The sequence below is a fragment of the Pseudochaenichthys georgianus genome, chromosome 14, assembly GCF_902827115.2.
Source record: "Pseudochaenichthys georgianus chromosome 14, fPseGeo1.2, whole genome shotgun sequence".
In the NCBI taxonomy this organism is placed as follows: Eukaryota; Metazoa; Chordata; class Actinopteri; order Perciformes; family Channichthyidae; genus Pseudochaenichthys; species Pseudochaenichthys georgianus.
In genome coordinates, this window is record NC_047516.1 from 15,554,200 (window position 1) to 15,575,182 (window position 20,983).

Genomic DNA, 20,983 nt, shown 5'->3' on the forward strand with positions numbered 1-20,983 from the left:
TCCCACTCCCAGACTCCCCAGATTCAGTCCATCAGGAGGATCCAGCACTGAGAAGGGAACATTTCCATCAGACTTCCTCATCTTCTCCTACTCTTCCTCTTCTCCTTCCTCCTGCACTTCCATCCTCCCTTCTCTTACTTTTCTCCCCCAACCTCCATCTCCCCGGCCCCGTCGGTCCGGCTAGTCAAAGCAGGATCCCTGGCTGGACTTCAGGTGCTTACTGGTGTCAGTTGTTCACAGCACTTTTGCATTTTTAAAGAAACATCAACAAAAAGAGGAAAGATGTAAGAAAGACAGAAAAGAGGAATCACAGAATTGATTGAATAGGCTGAATCAGTTTGAAAGAGATGCAACATCTGCCGAGGTTGGCTGCAGAACGGTGAAAACACCTCAAAGTTTTTGCTTTTTTTCATCTCCACCATTGATGGCATCATCATCATCTTCATCGTCATTGTTTTATACAGCAACATGATCACCAGTCTTGCTGTTACTGTGATTTCCATGACTGCCATGTGTTCAAGACGATGAATAAAGAGAATGAGAAAAGAAACAGAGAGATTCACAATACGACTGATATACTTTAATCATCTGTGTCTTGTCTTTATGTAGTGTCACTTTGACACCACTGGTGAGCAGCAAAACTCAAATTACAACCGGCGAAACTTAAACTTATTAAGTAAATCCCATTTACAAATTGTTGAAATATGGTTAAGAATTCATTTCTTTAGACCTCGCTGATCTGTCAGAAGGTTGTTTAAATGTAAGCAACTTAAATACAATTGGTCTTGGTGTCAAATATCCAAAATGACCAAATATGTCAGACAACATTTTGGGGAAATGTCCATAAAATGACACTTCTTAAATACAAATCATATTGCTTCAACAAAGAGCTGGGAAGTTAACACAGAATATATAAAATGTCAACTAAAATGAACAACTTACAATGACATTTTAAAATAAAATACATGAAAAGGTTACATTTTCACAAACGACATACATTTAACAAAAATAACAAAATAATACATTATTACAGTTTAAATTGGGAGCTCAATGGTCAGAAGCATCGCCCCAGAACTATAGGAAAATAAACTAAGATTGACAGAAACCAAGACTAAGGATATAATAATAATGAATTATTAAACAAATAATTCATTAGTTTATTTATTTTTATAATCTGTCACATAAATGTAGTGGAATTAACTGCACAATCTTTTCCTCTGAGATTTAGTGGAGTAGAACCAGTTTACAAGTAATTCAAAATGAAGCTACTTAAATAGCCTGCATATAAAGCATAACAACTGCACAAAAGCCCTGTTGAGTATAGCTGCATAAGCAATTTAATTAAATCATCAGCCGTTCTGCCATTTCAGTTTTGCTGACTTTAATTGATATAAGGGCATTTCACTGATAATATTGAAGTTCTGTTATGACTTTGAAATCTGAATCCATTACTTGTAATGGAAGGTTTTATTTTGGTAGCCTACTTGTACTAGCCCACTTTAGTAGATGAACAGTCATCGATATGGAGCTACATCAAGGAAAACAACGGTGTTGTTGTCCAGAGACGAGTGTATTTCAATTATTAAGCAATGAGGCTATTAGGCCTCTCTGGTGTTGTGTTTCACATTTTGACCCTCGGGATGATATAATGATGAGAGATATTGATTTGGTTCAGTATATGGTTCACTTGCAGCCGGAATCCAGCAGAGGACGCTGTGGCTCAAATTATAATTTGCGACAGTTGGTTCATCTTGGCGGCTGATGGTGACATGTCAACAAACATGGCGACCAGCAGCAACTACTGGGAAGGTACATTGTGTTTCAGCATCTAATTTATAAAAACTGTGCAAATGTACATCTGTTATTGTTTTACCGAATAAGGTCAGACACATTTAACATGTTCCGTGAGATGTTAAGATAATAAACGTTGCCGAAAAGGAATATCTTCAGCTGTTTTAGGCTAACGTCAACCTGTTAGCTTGTTGCGCCGAACTTTAACAGTTTACGTTATTAAGCTCTGTAAGTTGCTTTTTTACTCTATACGTTTAATACAATAATTTCATTGTTAGCTTTGTTGATACTGTCTAGTGATGGCGAAATGAAGCCTTATGAAGCTTTGAAGCTTTCTAGCCAATTGGTTCGCAAAAGGCTTCATCTCATGAGGCTTCATCATGGGCTTCATTTGAACACAAACCCCCCTGTTGGTCAAAGTGTGTACAACAGGCAGATTGGACATCTCAACAGTGTGCTCTCTCATACCGAGTTCCCAATGAGTAAAGCCTTAGAATAACTCTAAACAACGAACATTTAATCATATTTTCATGTTAACAATATTGTTTTTATTCCAGTTGAATGATTGTGATTGAAAAGCCTAAGGAGGCTGGTAAACATTTCAAAGAGGGATTTGTATTCCTTACTAATATTCGTAAACGTAACCATGTTGTAGCCTGAGAAAGGCTAAACCATATCAAAGAATACATTTATTAACTACATTATCTGATTTAGCTGTAGCTTTTATAAACAACAAAAAAGACGTATTGTTCAGTCGTTGAACCAGGGACCCTGCGGTCGTGAGTCAACTGCTTTCCAGCTGAGCCACAGCACACATGCCGAATCTCACTGAAAACACTGGACCATATTTATTCCTGTATTTATTCATTTATTTATTCATGTTTTTATTCCTACATTTATTTATGCTTGTATCTATTTATACTTATGACATGTTCCGACCTCTATATAAGTGAGGGTCTGAGCTCTTTTAATTCCATCGTGTCACCGGGCCCAGGTACAGGAGGAGTAATATGGTTCTTATTATACATCCATGCGTATTATGAGAGTTGTGGTTCAACGGTTCAACCGATCTGAATCGCTTCCTGAAGCAGTCACGTGGTATCGACAGGCAGCGAGGCTTCGTTTGTCATCGGTGACGTGACTGGTCCAAAACGATACAAGCCTCGATACAAGCTTCACAAAAAGCTTCGGGGATTACCCGACACACGTTCCGAAGGCGCAATACGTACTGTAACATCACAAATACTGTCCCCTTTTTGGTTTGTATTATTAAAGAGCTTGATTACAAATTAATTTATAGTGATAAAAACATCTCTTCAAGTTTTTAACAGTAAAATGCTGTTTTAAATGTAGCTACTCCTTTCAGGTGCTTACATTTTACACAGGTTTGTTTAACTCACCTTGGCTCATTGACCCTTTGCTACGACTTTGCAGACAAAAAGAAACAAGTAGCTAGAATTTTTAAAAACAACTTAATTCAATGTTTTCTCAAGTATCGTCAGCAGTAAAAACAAAGAGTTTGAATTATGCATTGTTTTCTTTGTACTTCTTAATCCCGTTTTTAAAGTAAAGACTATACAACCATGAAGACAAACACCACATCATTTGTTCTGATGGGTCTAAAGTTTTGAAATCTGTTACGGACATACTTTGTGTCTTACAGTACAACTTAAGAAAAACACAACCATTAAGTGTTTTCTTTTTTAAATGTCTTTGTTGCAAATGTTATATTTGTATTGTAGTGTATTGTATAATTCCTCTTATCTTGTCCACTTCCTATTGCCAATTTTTCTATTTTTAAATAGAAACTTTTGGTCAGTTATGAAATGTCTTATTCCATCAAAAGATGTTTTTCTTGAGTGTTTTTTCTGTTTATTCACCCAGATTTGCGTAAACAGGCCAGACAGCTGGAGAATGAGCTGGATCTCAAGCTGGTGTCCTTCAGTAAACTCTGCACCAGCTACAGCAGCAGCAGCAGCAGCAGCAAGGACCAGAGGACGAGAGACAGCAGGTCGACTGACAAAACAAATTTTACGTTAGCAATGTGAATGTACTCTTTACTAAGCTTGGATATAGAAATTAACTGAGTTTTTATAGTTATAGTTTGTATGACAGAATGTTTTTATTGTACTTGAACTAGTACTTTATTATCCTTTCTTTTTTTCCCTTGAATCAGGACTGGTTCTGTCGACTCATCTCAAGACAATATGCTCGTGGCCATGACAACTGAGCTGGAGCAGCAATTGGCCAATGTAAGTGAAATATCACATATATATGATGGGATATAGGGTCCTCTCCAGAAGCAGCCATACAGGCTCAAGCCCAGGGGACAGAGTCGATGTAATGCCGAAAATATTTAAGGGAATTTCATTATTAACAATATTTGTTTACATAAAAAATCAGCCAAATCTGATTGTGTCATCCTGTGATTGTATGTCCTGCAAGCACTACAGTTTATATTTCAATTACAAACTAGATTAGAATTGAGGTTTATGCATATTATTATACATTCGTGTTTACTTTGAAATTAATTTCACTTTCGTATTCTCTATTTTGAATTTTTCCAAGGAATTCAAATACTACTGAGACGTTTAAGATCGCTTACTACCAAAAGTGTATGTTTTAATGTCTCCTTGCATTTATTGTTATCCTTTTTGTTTTGCAGCTTTCAGCAGTCAATGACAAGATGGCCGAGTACACAAATACTCCAGGAGTTGTATCGCATAACGCAGCCCTGATGCACACCTTACAGAGACACAGAGACATCCTACAGGTAAATGCCATTACTTCACTTATTTGTATTTGGTATTTTCTGAGGTTGAAAAGTGTTTCAGCTGCACATGTAAATATCTTTTAAATGTATCTTTGTTTTTATTTTTTATTTTGTTTCATCCCACAGGACTATACTCATGAATTCCACAAAACCAAAAGCAACTTCTTCAGTTTGCGAGAGCGAGAGGACCTACTAGGCTCTGTTCACAGAGACATTGAGTAAGAACCTTTTGACAATAAAAATACAATGTATATTTTGATATATGCTATAACCTGTATTTGTTTCAGTGGCTGTCATTGACTCATTTCTTTCTTAAGAAGTAGTCTACTCTGCTCTGTTGAAAATATGAGCTTTTCTCTAATTCCCTAACCCTAATCCTGTTGTGATATCAGCACTAGTATTTGTAAGTATTACCCTGAACGTTCTCAGAGTGAAAGTGATGTATTTAAATAACTTTAAAGTCCAAACATTTACAATTGTAGGAGACAAAGAAAACCAGTGAATATTTGACTATTTTTGGAAAACAACTTTACCATCAATTGATTTAAAAATGTTTACAGATACATTAAACTGATCATTACAGCTCTTAATCCATATGTTGTTTTTAATGATGTAATCAAACCAAACAAAAAAGGATATTCAAATGTATGGTATCTGTATCTTTAAATGTAATTTCATGTATTTATTTTTGTATCTGGCTCTCCTAAATATCCCAAATCTCTTCTTTTCCTTCTTTCCCTTTCCCCCCTGCTCTGTAGACGTGTGTCCCTCAACCAGAAGGAGGCAGAAATGTCCAGTTTGTTGTTGATCTCCCCACCCTTGAATAATTTCCATCCTTTCTATCACGTTTCATCCTCTAATGAGAGGCACCTCCTCTCATTGTCTCCTTCTTTCTCTCCATCTCTCTCTGTGTATCTTTTATCCCTCTCTCTTTCTCTGGGGATATATTTCCTAAGTGCCTTCTACAGTAAATCAAACCACAAGGCTTTCATTCAGCCCAAACGGAGGGAGAGTGGTTACATTTGGCCAGCCTGAGAAATGCTTTATCAGGAGAGGAGAGTGAGAGCAGCACAGAGAGGAAAGGGGGGAGACACTTCCCTGATCTGATGCTGACTGATTACAGCCATGATAGGAGTCGATTGTAATTATTCTCATGGAGGTGAGCTGTATGGAGGAACAGTGAAGAGAGGGGGGGGGCAGCAGAAAAGGAAAGGGATGATTAATTGATGATCTAAATAGTGATCATGAATTCAGTCCAAATAGGGAGGGGACAATGTAAATAAGAGATGGATGAAATGTGGGTTAAGCAGAGCTAATCACTTAAAAGCCTTGACGCAGGAAGTACGTAATCAGCATCAAGTCATCAGTTAATAGGAGTGAAATAATGCTGCATGCTGAAGTAAAGATGGAGGAGAAACTTGTTTCTTACTTCTTCTGTAAGCCAACTGTCAAGCTGCTTAATGGGTCAAAGGAATACAACTCTTCACATCTGAGTAATATGATATAAAGACTCTTGCCTGCTTTGTGTGAACTGGATTTATATTGATCAACTTGTTGATGTCGTTCTGTTTTCAGACCAAGGTTTCAAGCAACGTTTCCTAACATCCTTTGGATAGATTGCCATGAAATGATCTACACTCCCTCATTGACCCCCTCAGGATGAATTATCATCATTTTGGTGTCGCCTTAACTTTAAAAGAAATCATTTAATCATCATTCAACGTCTCTGACTTTCTCAGGTCCTACAAGAGCAGCACAGGAGTGAATAACAGGAGGACTGAGCTCTTCCTGAAGGAACATGAACATCTACGAAAGTAAGAGATTTCTATAAAAAACATTTTAACTTAGAAACACATTCGAACATGGAGCCGAGGGCTACAGCCAAGATCATATATAAGCGACTTTGTGTCCCAGAAAATCCCTGTAAAAATCGAATTTATTATTATTATAAATGTATTGTCCCTCCTTCATTATTACAGTAGCCGCCATTTTATTTAAGTGTTTGAATTTGGAGTATGATTACCCAAAACTGGACATGTGGGGCATTTTATTGTGTGATAAAACTGCATATTTTAGCGTGGGCTTATATTGTCATATGCCCGGGGCACACCTGTGTATTAATCATGCTGTTTACTAAGCATGTTGGTATCCCACATGCCAGGTGGATGGATTAAGTTGTCAAATACGTTGATTTTACCCAATGTGTACTCATTATTTCAGAGAAATTGAGATTTTGTGCACAAAAAAAAGTTTAAAATGGAAGCTCAAACAAAAGTATCTTTGCTCAAAGTGTCCTTCCCAGCGCTCATCTTAAAACAAAGACAAAAGGTGACACTTTCTTTAATATCAAATTCATAAAAAGCCTACATTTTAGCTGCGTGGTTCATGATCAGTTAAAGAGTAGTTCCATAAGAGAAAAAAGGAATTGAAAAAGGAAGGAGAGAAAGATAGAATAGCAAAATAAACAACAACATTGATCATAAACAGCTGAGGCATTAACATTAACTATCAGCAGACTCACAGGACACATTAAAACGGAGTCCTGTGTGACCAGTAAGTCTGTGCTCTTACCTCGGCTAATGTTAACGCTGTTCCCTGAACCCATTGATCCTGAGTTGGTACCAACAGTAACATTACTGACAGTGCCAAGCTGCATTTGGCTGTGATTGGTCCTGTTGAAATGACAGGATTTCAAGAGATTGAAACCAGTAAATCAAGCTCAGATATGTGCTGTAATAACCTCTGAAACATGAGTAATGATTTCAAAATAAACCACCCACTGGCCACAGCCTGAGAGAAAGATAACCCTGCTGTCACCGTGCAGTCGTTCCTTTCTCCAATGTGCTCAGTTTGTTCCAGAAACACACATTTTCCACCCAGAGAGATATTTTCTCAGATATCACCTGGAGAGGAAAGACATCGGAGAAGAGGACGTTATGAAACCCTTCAGAAACATAACTTTATATACTCAGATTAATGTGCAGTGAAAAGACTTGTGTGCAGAAATTGAACCAAGGTTTGTGCAGTATATCAATAATATATCGATGTTGTGATATGAGACTTTATGTTGTCTTTAGATTTTGGATATCAGAGTATCCCTTGTGTTTTGTTTCCCGGTTTTAAAGGCAGCATTTCAGTGAAGTGGTGTCTTTTTCTGTAATCACCGGACTGTTCTATCATTTCCGTTTACCCACTTTGTCATTAAATCCACATTTTGATTACTTTTCAAAATTCTTATTGTGAAAATATTCCTGGAAAGCATTAATGGTCAACTACCTGATATGGATATTCTGGTATTTGGTAAAAAATATCAAATGTGAATTTAATCATATTGCCCTGTCCTAATTAAACGTTGTCTCAACACCTGTCTTTCCCTGATTGCCAACAACAGAAATATATGTGTTGTTGTGCTGGTGTGTTTTCAGTTAAATAATTATAATAGTCTTGACTAAATATCAAAAACTAAAAGTTTAAACCCTAAGGACAGGACAGAATGGTTTCCCACCTAAATGTAATTGTTGTCAGAGCAACCATGTTTAAACCTTTACACATCCCTATGCTTTTAACCAGGCGATCAAGAACAATCAATTTCAATAATAGATTGTTATTTTATTTAAGATAATTTGTTGATGTACAGTTATTAAGATAAATGTTTTATGACGTACAGGTTTTGTTTTGTCGATATAATGTAAATGCATTTAGTAGTTTATTTTGTTTGTAACTCTGCTGCCTTGCTGTCATGTACAGAACAACAAAGGCAAGCCTCCAGCCTACTGCCACACTCGACAGGTTTTTTTCTCAACTGAGTTTTGAAGCTTTAAACCTCGAACCGTTGCAAAAGTGTCACCGTCAAACAAGGCAGGTGCGTTCAAAGCAGGTTTTACAAACCGGTGATCAGACCACTTTGTGAAGTAGTTTCTTGTAGATCAGTAGTCGCTTGTAAAGAGAGAGAAGATGAAGGAGCCCAAAGAAGGCAATCTGCAGAGAATAGAAAGCGTAGGAGAGCATCAGACAGATAGTGGGAGAGATGGACGGATAGATGAGGAGGAAGTATGAAGCGCAGTATTGATTTTCGGTCTCCAGTGGAGTCGGCCAGGATGCACGCCGTTGACCTTATATGGTCGGCTCGGCTCTGACTGAACACTTCATTTTTCTCCCCGTCACTTATCCCAGCAGCTAATGGCCGCTGATGTAAACCTCCTATGTGAGTTCAGTGTCCGCTCCGCTGTGCGCACCTAAAACAAATAACACCAGATCAGGTTACCGTCTGTGTGTTCATTGCATTTTAATATGTCATCATTCAGTTTATTTCTCTGATGGCTTGAAGGTCATTCAGAGAGGGTTTGTGGATATACAGTCATCATTCAGAGTCCGCCTGTGGTGTGGGCTCTGTGTATCCCTTTTATTATTCTCATTTAGTCAAGTGTACTTACATGTCAAGTTTTGTAGTTTACTTCACGGAAATCTAAATTCTTCTCCAAATGTGTTAACTGTGAGACACAATGCTAATGAATGCAAACGTTGTTATATAATTGAGATGAATTGGCTTCAGCTTGGATGGAAGCTTGTATTTTACCAATCACATTCTGACTTTCCCAAAAAGCCTCCATTAACCAGCACTTTTCTCCCAGTCTCGCAGGAAGTGCTCCTTTTATGATAATAGACTCTAAGAGCTGTGTGGTTTCATACTGTAGCACGGGCTTTCCCTGCATCCTGTTTCCTGACTCTAAAACCAGGAGATATTTTATATAATACATAAAGAACGTTTTGTTTTAAAGTGATGGACGGCAAAGGATTCATGCAATTGTGGAAGTATTTATTTGGTTTTAGGTATGGTTCTCGTGTCTATATAACTATAAAATAACCTTTTTTGAGTCGATTTGATCTGACTTTTCTCTTTTTGATCTCTTCTTTTTTTCTGTTTACAGCTCAGATAGTCTTATTGACAATGCAATAAGGTAAGATGTATTGTTCCTCCCTTCTCTTTCTTCATTCACTCACTCAATTTACACACACACACACACGCACGCACGCACGCATACACATTCAGGTCTATTAGAGCAGACCAATCCTGCCTGCCTTCTTTTTAGCTGAGCTGAAACATTACTCGGTGATGCTGTGAAGACGGATGTGTGCATCTTTTCCAATCAACTAATCCCTCGTTTTTTCTTCTCGTTCCTACCAGTATCGCCATGGCTACCAAAGAGAACATCACATTTCAGCGTGGGATGTTTAAGTCCATTCAAACCAGGGTCACAACTTTGGCCAGTATCCTTTAATCATTTCGATCATGTGTCTTAGTTTTCTTTCACCTGACGTTCTTTACTTAGTTTTCTATCTTAAGCTGATATGACTCACACCATTAAGCTCCATTTACTCCTATTTGTGTTGGGATCAGCGCTGTTGTTTTTCCCTGCTGCTTTACTGTCTCTAACTTACTGCGAGAAAGGACAGGCTGAGTTTGAACTGAATTATTTTCCTTCACCACACTTCCCCGCCCCTCAGATCGCTTCCCCACCATCAACAGTCTCATCCAGAAGATAAATTTGCGCAAGAGGCGGGACTCTTTAATTCTAGGCGGGGTGATCGGCGTCTGCACCATCCTCCTGTTGCTCTACACTTTCCACTGATTCGCTGATCTGCTGACGGACCATCGCTTTCTTAAAGAAAAAAAAGATTCATTGCATTTTGAGGCATTTTAAATGTTTTCATATTGCTATTTCCTACGCTTAAGCATCAGTTTAACAAGTCTTAATTGAAATTGTTCAACTCTCAGAGTTTATTTATTTTTGAAATGATGAAAAAAATGCCATCTTGGAAGATATATATATTGCTGCTTATATCCTGTTGTAATTGTAACTCTTTATAAATGTATGAAGTCCTATTTTACCTTGTGTACTGTTAACGTCATACTTCTTTATAAAGTATTGGCGGCACTTGTAAAATAAAGGTGATGAGCTCACTTTCAAGTTTGTCATGCTCATTCAAGTTTATTTCCGACATGCACAGTTAACCAGTCATACAGTATAAATGTATAAACATCAGTGCCAATAACAGTGCATACAGGGAGAGCAGCCCCATTCATATCTTGCAGTATATTGTAAACGTAAAGAAGTGTAGGCATCAGTTTATCATAGTAGCACGCAAAGCAAGGTATCACACTATGGCTGCAGCAGGGCGTTAACGTACATTAGTTGCATGTAAACAGTGTATGAAATCAGTATATACATCCTCCCACAGTTGGACCGTACTTTGTTGCAAATGTTAAGAGAAACAAGGCAGGCAGTTACAAACTAGAGGTGCACTGATGCCTTTTGTTTTGACCTCAAGAGGGTGTGTTTTTTATCTTTACATTGCATCCAACTCTTATGTGTTACTTTTGTTAACACATGGTATCTTCTTCTTTAGTCTTATTTAACAATTCCTTTTTTTAATAAGCAAATTCAGTTATAAAGTTCTTCAGTGCACCAGTAGTTTGGACCAGGAGCAGTTACACTTTCTCCACAACATGTGCAGTCTGATGATCCGACGACACTAACTGTGTGCAGCGCTCGTTTTCCTCACTTTGTTCCTGAGTTTGTGGGTTACTTTTGAGACATGAGTGAAACAGCCTGCGACTTCTTTCCTTCTTATTTCTCTCATCCATAGCAGGAAAAGCAATATGTTTTACATAAGAGTCTCTTCAGCATGTTTTCAACAGATTTTGTGCTTTTTCAATTTTTTCAAAACGTTCTTCCTCCTCCACTCCTCTGTGCAAATGTGAGATCAGATGAAGTTAAACGTGACTCCGTCCATCCCACAGTTTAATGCTGGTGCTCTGAGAATCAGAGAAAAGTAGAAATGAAGACATTTACATTTTACATTCATTTACAGCCTTTTGAAGAATGTATTTCTTCCATACCTAATTTAACTGCTATGAGGATGATGACAGCCACACCCAGCAGTATCGCCAGACAGCTGAGCAGCATAGACAGGCGCCCATACTTCCTTGCTCCTTCTAAATCTCCTGTATGGAGAACAGACTGCGACTAATGGAAAAGGAAAGGAAGAGAGTAATTAATTATTTAAACTCAACAGAAGGAAAAATCACTTGTAGTGTTGGAAATTGTATAAGGAATAAACCCAAACATCTGCAACACAGACATATATTCCTCTACATTGTGATATTTTGAAGTAAATTGTAAATGTCACTCACCACATGTGCATACCACAAGGCACATATGTTGAGCGGCGGGGCGGGGCAGAAACAGGACAGCACGGCGAGCCAGAAGTAGGTCGGGGGTGCGGACCCGGGCGGCACCGGGGAGGGCAGCGGGCCCAGGCTGAGCCGGGACAGGGACTTGGGAGGGGGCACCAGATGCCCGATGGAGCCCGACTTCAGCGGGGATCTGTGCCCGTTCTGGTCCGCATCCAGGGACCGGACGCTGCCTCTGATGTTGAGGGAGAAGGAGTCGGACGGGTTGATGTTGCTCTGCCCGGAGGGCTTGGTGTTCCCGGTGCTCAGGAGCTTCTCTGTGTCCTGGAAGTTGGTGGGATTGGAATCTTCCCTCTCGCCAAGGGCGCTTTTCCCAAAGGCTGCGTCCGTGTTGATAGCCATCACTGAAAGATAATAAGTCTCCAAGTCTTTGTCTCACCGAGGCGCTGTCCTGTGGCTGGAGATGCTGAGGAGTCGTCCTTCAAATATTCTCCATTAGGGCTCATTAGATTAAATATTACAACATGATAAAGTCTAATATATTGAAGGCAACCTACTGAATGAAGCAGTCTAACTCCATCAATAATTCTTATTGCAGAGCGAGATGTTATAGTTGTATGAGTCCCTCTCACGTTTAGTTGGCGGTGAGCGTCCGGAGGCGCGCCTTGCTTTTTTACCCCCCCCCCCCCCCTCCCCTCCTCTTTTAGATTATGTAGTGAGGTATTACCGCATCCCTTACATCTCCACAGCGCACCCCGAGTGTCTGAGGCCTACTTATGCTCCAGGCGAGGCTTGTGACAATGCAAAAACATCAATTAAACATCGTTTGAATAGAACACGCGCGCTGCGTAAAAGCTTTCCATTTACGCGCGAAGCGAGCTTGAGCTGGATCAGCATCAGCATGCGGGACGCGGCGCAGAGGCAGAGCGAGATGAACAGAGTGTGAGGTGGATCCTGTGAAACACAAGCACGCCCTGCTGACTCAGGTCTTCATGTTAAGGTATATTCTGCCAATTGACTTCGTTTAACTTGTCTCAGGTATTTCAAATGTACAGGACCCTCCTTTCTGTTGATGTTAACGACCCCCACACATGACCACAATGTATTGGTTAACCTCATACTCTTACTTTATGTATGTGTAATCCTTCTTTCTTACCTACTGTTTCTTCACTAAATGTATCTCTCAGCTCTTTTTTAGATAAAGATTTCAATATCAGTGGAGGAGAAGCAGCACTGAGAGAACATTTCAAGTCCTGCATTTCAAAAGGAATATACTAGCCAAATATACTTCGTGTATCAAAGTGAATTATATCTGTATTATTCTGTAAAGGAATTAGTAACTTAATGTAGGAAAAAATATAATAATATATTTACCTCACATTTTGTGAAGTAATAGTTGTAATTAACTAAACATGTGTAAATTTGAGTTAAGTCAATACATTTAGTTATTCCAACATTATACATCGATTAAACTTTGCAGGTTATTTAATTACTCAACATAATTGAAGCTACAGATTAATGTATCAGTTTCAATAATTATATATCAAGTGATGTTTTGCCAGCTAATAGCAATCAGTATATTCTTAATAATGAACACTCTTTTATACTGATAATAGTCAAGTACCTTATTAACACACAATCTGAACACATGTTCCAAAACCTATTCAAATATTTTTACATGACAGTTTTATTTGTCCATCATGTAGTGTTTATCTCTACACCATAACTGTACTGTACCCATCATGTTTTATCTTCAGTTTTGCGAATTATGCCATCTAGTGGTGATGTAGGGAAACTCCACCAAGACACTAGTTTAAATGTGCCTCAACACTCCAATTTCAGATAATCTTTCAATGAACAAATATCTGTCATTGTAATTTCCTAATAATCCGTCTACATTTAATATTTATACTTCTGACTGATTAGTGTTGAAATGTATTTAGATTTGTATTAGTGCAAACCAACAAAGCTCCATCAAATCTGTCGAGAACCTTTCTGGATTCTCTGTGCACTTTTGAAAATTACAAGCACTACATTTAACATAAAGGATGGTGTTTAGACAGGACAGAGAATTTAAACAAAAACAATATTTTAATTAAACCAATTTAGTTTACTATATTAACCTGGTGCTTTTGTGAAATACATTTACTAGATTTAATTGAATCTTTGCAGTTCTGAATATTATTTTTTAAAGTACTCTCCTTACCTCCTGTCCGTCAAAGATTGTAGTTTAAGAAGGAATCCCTTGAAGCAAAGGGTGATGGAGGACAGCCGTTATATAATAATTATTCTCTCTGGTCTCACATTTAATATGTAAAAACAATCTAAATGAATTAAGTCCTAAATCTCAGCTTGTTGACATGAGAAACTAATGTGTAAAGTGAGGATCAACACCACTTTCAGAAGTTATAGAACATCTGACGACGGTTTTTACATTTAAAGAGCAATTCAATTTACTCTTGACTTTTCTTGCTCTGCTTTAATGGGATCACCAGGAACTGCAAGTTAAAAGGAATAGAGTGACACATTAATTGGTTCCATTTGAGTGGGTTATTTATGACAGGAGAGCCTTGAGTGCTGGAATGCGTTGTTCATAGTGTGCAGTAGTAGACAACAATCAAACTTAAGTCTGAGAAAATATTCCTTTATTTAAAAAAACACGTACATCATACACAATATGGGCAGGTTTTTGAAAAAAAAGACTAAAAGTGAATAATTCTGTGTTGAATTAAATGTAAAAATATAACAGACTATAAACACTGTTGGTTAGGAAAAATATGGAAAATAAACATTCTATATTACGTCAATTGAAATAAAACATATGTGATAAACACAGGATTATAAACATGTTGGATAAAATCTCTATAGTTATTACGTCCAGTCTGCCTGCTGAGCGTGTGAAACAGAAACACCGCCTTCCTCTGTCCTCTTCCCAGCAACCCCCGTCCGCTTCCTCTTCTTGATTCATCCGGGGCAGGGCAGACCAGAGCAGTTCTTCAGCTGGCAGCTTTAGCATGTGTACAGGAACATAAAGCTTGCCAGTGAAGAACTGCTGTGTGTCAGCCATTAGGGGCCAGGGGTGAGGGGGAGCTGGGAGTCAGCCAGAGAGCGTGATAGTTGTTGGGTTGAAGGACAGCCTCGATTTAAAAACAAAAAGGCACAGATCGCGACTCCTTCTCCTTCCCTCGTCTGTTTGAGGTGCACATATTCCTGCAGAGAAAAAGAAGAGAACATTTTAGCTTCTCCTCTGAACTGCTGCAGTAGCGTGGGTATGCGGTGGCCTGCAGCCAGTCGCACTCGTACAGTGGAACCGTGTGCGATCAGCTGTGAGTAAGTGGGTGAAATGAGCGGAGATGAACGAAGGACGAGGAAGATGCACATGATATCATGCTTCCGATTACCAGGAGGGATACACGCATCAGCTGCTTGGCTCTGCAAACGAGCGATGCCACAATCAATTCTTAAATATTCTTCGTTATGATGCTCAAAAGCACAGGCTGGCCTCTTTTTTCAGTTTCCGTGGTTACACAAAATAAGAGAGGTGATGAAGAGGAGTACACAGCCTCTACATGAAAGCAGAGATCCATTTGCCTCTTTTAATTTAAGTTAATGTTCGGGTGTCTGAAGCTACACCTAATCTTTGTTCTCTACATGTTGCCACACTTTGTAGAGTCGTTTTACTTCATTGCAAGCTCACATGTGAAAAGGTAGACTAAGTACAGTATATTTACTTTAAAAACGGTTTAATCTGAAGTTTGTGATGTGTTCTGCAGTTCTGTTTTAGGCCGTGAATCCTTCTGAAATTAAAATGGACCTGATCACAAAGATACAATTAAATATGCAAGATTAATAGTTTCAAAATTAAAGCCACTTTATGTTTACTAGCATTTAGCTTAAAGCACCACTGTCCATTACAGCCTCGCAGAGCTTCGAGCATGACTGTAAACTTAATATTCGTTGTTTTTTGTCTTTTTTAGTCGTGACCAGCAGCTTGGCATGGAGGTAGAGCTTTTAGGACGCGTGTGAATGCATGAATGTTTCACAGCTATTGCAAATGTGTGCTTTTCATACCCTTTGAGTGTTTATCTAACCGTCTTCGATCATATTCTTTTCACTGAATCACAACAGTAATGAAGCCTATGGCCCACTGATACAGGCCGTTGCATATGTAGTTTTACAAACTCAGTGTCTATAGCAACATATAGGGAAAATCCCAATAAGCTAAAGCAGACTGTGCTTTTCTTCAGAGAATATATTGTGGGGGTCTTGAGGAGTTGCTCCACTTTTTTGGTTGACGATGAGTAACATATGCTGTACATTCCTGCAGTAAGGAGAACCAGAATAATCTATAATCTCAGGTATTTCAGTGGCCCGCGGCCTTTAGACTGTGCACAGCAGGGGGGGGGGGGGGCAATCAACCAGACCTATGAACATTTTACAGACCTCGCTGCAGGGACAAATTCCTTTTATCTCGCTTTTTGTTTAGATTTAAACGTTAGAAACATCCAAAGAGGGCCAGGGAGTCATCTTTCTTCAGACATAACTGATCAATATGGCTTCTGCATAGTTACATGGGAAAACACTAATAAGATCTTCCTTCACCTTCTGGGAAATGTATCTACGTGACAAATGTCAGTCAGCAAGCAGAGGCCTGTCGTAACTTGTGACTAATGAACACTTAAGAAAGTTTACCACTCTTTTATGTCTTAAAACCACTTTAAGAAATCTGCAAATGCTGTGGCAGATTTGTTTCCCCATCAAAGATCTTAGACATCTTTTTCAAATCAGCTGTTCTAATTATGGCTCAAGTACCGGTAACTGATTACTGGACTACAAAATGGCGCCCATTTGTCTCACAGAAGGTTGCGGTTATGTTCCTTCCTATATCTTCTTTCAGGCGTCTTGTTAGCAGAATGTGCTTTTAACTCTTATAGGGTCTTTTTAAAACCAGCCTATTAACTTGTAAAGGCTCCACTTCTTCAGGGCCTCTGTGCATGTTTGCTGCTTTACTGATGTAACGCACCTTTTTTCATAAGTTAAGTTTTTATGTAAGATTAATCATACTTAAACTGGCACTTAAACGTGGCTGTTGGCATGCACTTTGAGCCGCTTTCTGATAGTTGGTCGCCCAGTGCGCACAGCGAAATGCCTCAAATTTCTGTCGCAGTGCACATGTATAATCAATCAAATGTATAGGCCTACATATTAATTACCTTGAATTATAAAATTGTTTACAAATATTTAAATGCATAATATAAAGAGTATTACATGTCTTTCTGTGCCTCTAAAAGAGTCCAGTCATGAGTTTTAAAAAGGTACATTTACAAATGGATTTCGCCTGCTGAGAGCACCATGTTTCATGTGGAACCTACTTGAGCAGGTCTCCCTTGAAAAAGAGTTCAATGATACAATGGGATACATCTGGATAAATAAAGGTTTGAAATTAAATGAAAATGGATGGCGCATGGTTTGCACCTGCTATCTCCCTGTCTCAAGGTCCAATTCACAAAAGATAGATACATGGCTATAAGCCCTGATCTTTGTGCTTGTACTGTTTTGCAATGAGGCTCATTTGCATAGAAAAGGGACAATTATGCACCAACTCTCTGAATATTACTTAATATGTCTGAATAGCATAGGAGCACCAAGATGCTGTTGGTGGCAGCACATGAGAATATTTCACTCTTTGTGGTTGCTTTGATAGTCACAGGTTTTTTGTGTATTTGTGTTTATCTGCCACAAAAGGACACAATTCATTTTCTGAATTCACTCGAGAGTCTAGTCATGCTGGCATCTCTGTGGGGCTGTCTTAGACACAGCTATGCTATAAGCTAAATGCTAAAGTAAAGAATGAGAATGTTAGCATGCTAACATTTGCTAGATCCCACTAAACACAAACTAGAGCTGAGGTAAAAGGTTAATAAAAGTTTGGTTGTTATTTGGTCATAAGCCAAATTATTGGACAATAATTTGTCAGGCCATGGTCATGACATATACAATTAACTGATTAAACAAATTATTTTCCGCTTACATTGCAGAATAAGGCTATCATTCGTCAGTATCATAAAAAAGGGACTCACCACCCTCCTCCCCCACACAGGCTGCACACACGCTCCTCAGCAGGGTTGGTCTGAATGAAGTCAGGGAGGAGGACGTTCAGTACAAGTCCTCGGGCCACACACACACATAACTCAACTATGGCTGCCACAACCTCTAACTGAATAAAGTTATTTGTTCCATAGCGTGCCTCTCCTTCCACAAACAGTGACTCTGTATCTTTACACTCACAAAGACGTGCAGTGTTGACCCCTGACTCTTTAGCTGCGCCACTTTTTCTCATTTCTCTTCTTTTTGTGTCTTTCCTGACTTGTCTTTCCTCTCCACCCTCCTCTCTCTCGGTCGGATCAGACTGTCCTGCATTCCTCACATTCCAGCTGCGTATGTTAGAAATTCCATCCGGCTGCTGTGGCCTCGCACACTCCTCCTTTTCCATCCCTCTCTCGATCTACCCGTCTACATCTGGTCTGCACCGGACGAGGCAGACGTGGCTTCACCGTCAGGTTCACCCTCACCTCCGCCTTTTTCTCCTACTCTCCCACACTCCTCTCTTTGGCTTTATCCGAGCGAGGGAGTCAGACTGAGCCACATGACGGCCAGTGTGTAAGGCCTTGAGACAGGCCTTTCATACACGGTGCAACGGTGTAAAAGAGATAACACAATCTAATACACAAAAGACTGAGCTTATCTGGGACTTGCATTCCCTGCAACAACTGGGAGGACAGGGGGAAGACACACTGGAGGCTGTGTGTAAACAGGAGGCTGTGAGGGAACCATTTTCAAGGAGGAACTACTGTTAAAATGAGGATTTATTAAGATGAGAGAGCATGAATAATATGGAAAAAGATAAATAATAAAATGCTAACAGGAAGAAGCCTTCTTTCAAAGTAAGAAGAATGGCGGTATGGTAAAGAGTGGGTCAGCCGTCCTTCCATAATGCAAGCCCATTCATTTGACCTATTCATATTGGGGTCGTGATCATACTGTGCGAGACTCGTCCTACGTTGGGTGATGATATCAGCCATCGTGGGCTGACCGTCAACGATAAATCTGCATGAGAAAATATGTATAGACCTTTAAAATGAAATAAAAAGAGTTGCATAAAGAAATGTTTTATTACATATATTACTCCAGGTGCATTCCTCTCCTGTGGGTGTGGCCCGGTTGGCGAGAGTTCACTGCAGTATAGACTGATCATTTTGGGGCTGGGAATTGGGACAAAGACAGGGAAAGGGCGGTGGCTTTGGTAACACACTGGTCATAGTGCAGAGCCTCTTCTTGTGCTCTGCTGCTGGCTGTTTACAGGACTTTAAAGGCTATCTGACTTTAACCCTGAGATCAGTACAAATAAAGGGTGCGGGTTGCTTTACTTGCTTAGAGGAAAAACTGAATGCCATTTGGAATTCATGACGCCCTGGGAGATGGCTATGTGCGGTATGAGGCCTGTAACCCTGTCCTCAGGCAGTCTGTGCCATTTTGTTTGAAAGAACTGGATTGCTTTTTCTTCTAAATGAACCTACATAAACACATCCCTTCTTGCCCCATCCTCCATTGACGAGGCACGCGATAGGAATGAAGGGTGTAGCCCAAGTTGAGCAAGATGGCTTCACTTCTGCAAATGTAGGCAAAAAAAAAAAAGGGAAGGTTGCTTTTTCCCTGCGAACAACCCATGTTGCTCCATGAGTTGCTGTTTAACTGACACCCTGTAATCACCTTGTGAATGTGATCCTCATTGACAGGGTGGCTTATGTCACACTCCGGGTTGCAATGGCACAAAAGCAGCTCGTGACACAGCCTATTGCGCATTCCTACCGGCACACTGAACTATGGCTGCACAATTATGTAAGACAGGCTCCATCGATGTAGGCTACACTACCGTAAGCTTTCCCCTCCCATAAAAAGACTGCTCATACAGTAATGCACTTTGCTTTTAAAACGTTTTATAGAAATGTAAACCACCATAAAGAATAGTATATAAATGTAGGTGAGATTTGGAGGCCTAAATAGTTTGTCATGTTACGTCATCAGCTTTAAAGTGTTTTACTGGTCCTTAAAATCTACAGAAATACACTTTATGTCTTTCACTTGAAGACAGATCTTCCAGGTGACTGCTGGTGCAATGACTCGGCAGTAGTTATCTTCCAGATGTTTAACTATCCTATACTTAGGCTTTTTCCTTGGCCTGCACATTTGAATTGGCTTTCTTTTGACAGGTTTAGATGACATAAATGCAGACATCCCAGCCTGTTATAGCCTATAAATCCTACATTCGACAGTTAAATGCTTACAAATGACAAAATGAATACTCTTGAGGCTTGAGTACAAGTTGACACATATTAGGCTTAAACATCATATAAAGTCACATTTGTAAATCTTTAGCACTGATAACATGATGTCTATGTACTTTAGTTGGCTTTTCTGTTCAATCTTTGGTTAATTTGGACATAATTCTGACTTTTTTTTCAGCAGCCCTTTTCCTGCTGATGCAGATTTAATATATGCAACACTTTAACGAGACCTACAAAAGTGGATTAAGCTACTGTGCAGGAGCTTGGATTCACATTTTTAGGGTGCCAATTATCTGTGTCAGTGGGCCTGGACGATATGATCCACATGACACACATACAGGCCTTCAGCCAGAACTCCTATAACATCAAACCTATATCCTCGACGATCCTACGACGGAAAATGTGTGCAGAAAGCTGCCGCTGGGAATCAGAAATCAGACCTTGAGAGGTGAATCTTACTTTAAAAAGGTTAAGGAATGGTTTCCCAGTTCTCTTTTAAACGCAAAGTGGGTCATGAAGTCGCCACACGCTAAATCTGGCTGACAGGAAGAAGCATTTAGGTAGCAGAAACACAGACAGACTCACAGTCAGAAACACGCCCCACCTTGACCACCGGCCCTGGCTCTGGCTCTGGCTCTGCTGCCCGGACAAACTCTCCGCACGGTCGGGTGGAGTTCAGCCGGCCTCGCCCTCTGCTTCGGCGGAGTCCCGGAGCTCCAGGAGGGTGTGTCGCTGTCTCTCTGCCTGTTTTACCTCCACGATATAAAACGGGTTGGCAGCGTTTATATATCTGCTGGTGTTGAGCCTACTTTTCCATGCAGCGCAGTGGAGGACGAGGCGCAGGACTTCAGCCCCTTTTACACAACTCCCTCTCTCTCT

General features: G+C 39.7%; 3 protein-coding genes and 1 long non-coding RNA gene across 4 annotated transcripts in view; 2 read left to right on the forward strand and 2 right to left on the reverse strand.

The window, feature by feature from the left end:
• LOC117458929 (beta-crystallin A1-like) overlaps positions 1-51 on the forward strand; it is a 1,116-nt gene extending 1,065 nt beyond the window's left edge. Inside the window, exon 5 of the mRNA XM_034099678.1 lies at positions 1-51. This exon is cut by the window's left edge and continues 97 nt beyond it. Coding sequence (XP_033955569.1) covers positions 1-51 — 51 coding nt within the window.
• Positions 52-1,725: 1,674 nt separating this feature from the next.
• LOC117459112 (Golgi SNAP receptor complex member 1-like) lies at positions 1,726-10,533 on the forward strand. Its single transcript, XM_034099972.2, has 9 exons — positions 1,726-1,809; positions 3,676-3,802; positions 3,968-4,043; positions 4,457-4,564; positions 4,691-4,782; positions 6,304-6,378; positions 9,493-9,522; positions 9,750-9,832; positions 10,070-10,533. Exons 1-9 carry the CDS (start codon positions 1,770-1,772, stop codon positions 10,192-10,194), a joined length of 756 nt encoding a protein of 251 aa, XP_033955863.1. The 5' UTR covers positions 1,726-1,769; the 3' UTR covers positions 10,195-10,533.
• Positions 10,534-11,356: 823 nt separating this feature from the next.
• Positions 11,357-12,163, reverse strand: LOC117458180 (trafficking regulator of GLUT4 1-like). The gene is made up of 3 exons (XM_034098480.2): positions 11,760-12,163; positions 11,466-11,592; positions 11,357-11,381 (listed from the first exon to the last, which is right to left on the reverse strand). The coding sequence occupies exons 1-3, from the start codon at positions 12,159-12,161 to the stop codon at positions 11,368-11,370; spliced, it is 543 nt and encodes a 180-aa protein (XP_033954371.1). The 5' UTR covers positions 12,162-12,163; the 3' UTR covers positions 11,357-11,367.
• Positions 12,164-14,387: 2,224 nt separating this feature from the next.
• LOC117458128 (uncharacterized) lies at positions 14,388-20,983 on the reverse strand. The gene is made up of 2 exons (XR_004553406.2): positions 20,690-20,983; positions 14,388-14,969 (listed from the first exon to the last, which is right to left on the reverse strand). It is a non-coding gene; the product is annotated as an uncharacterized lncRNA (long non-coding RNA).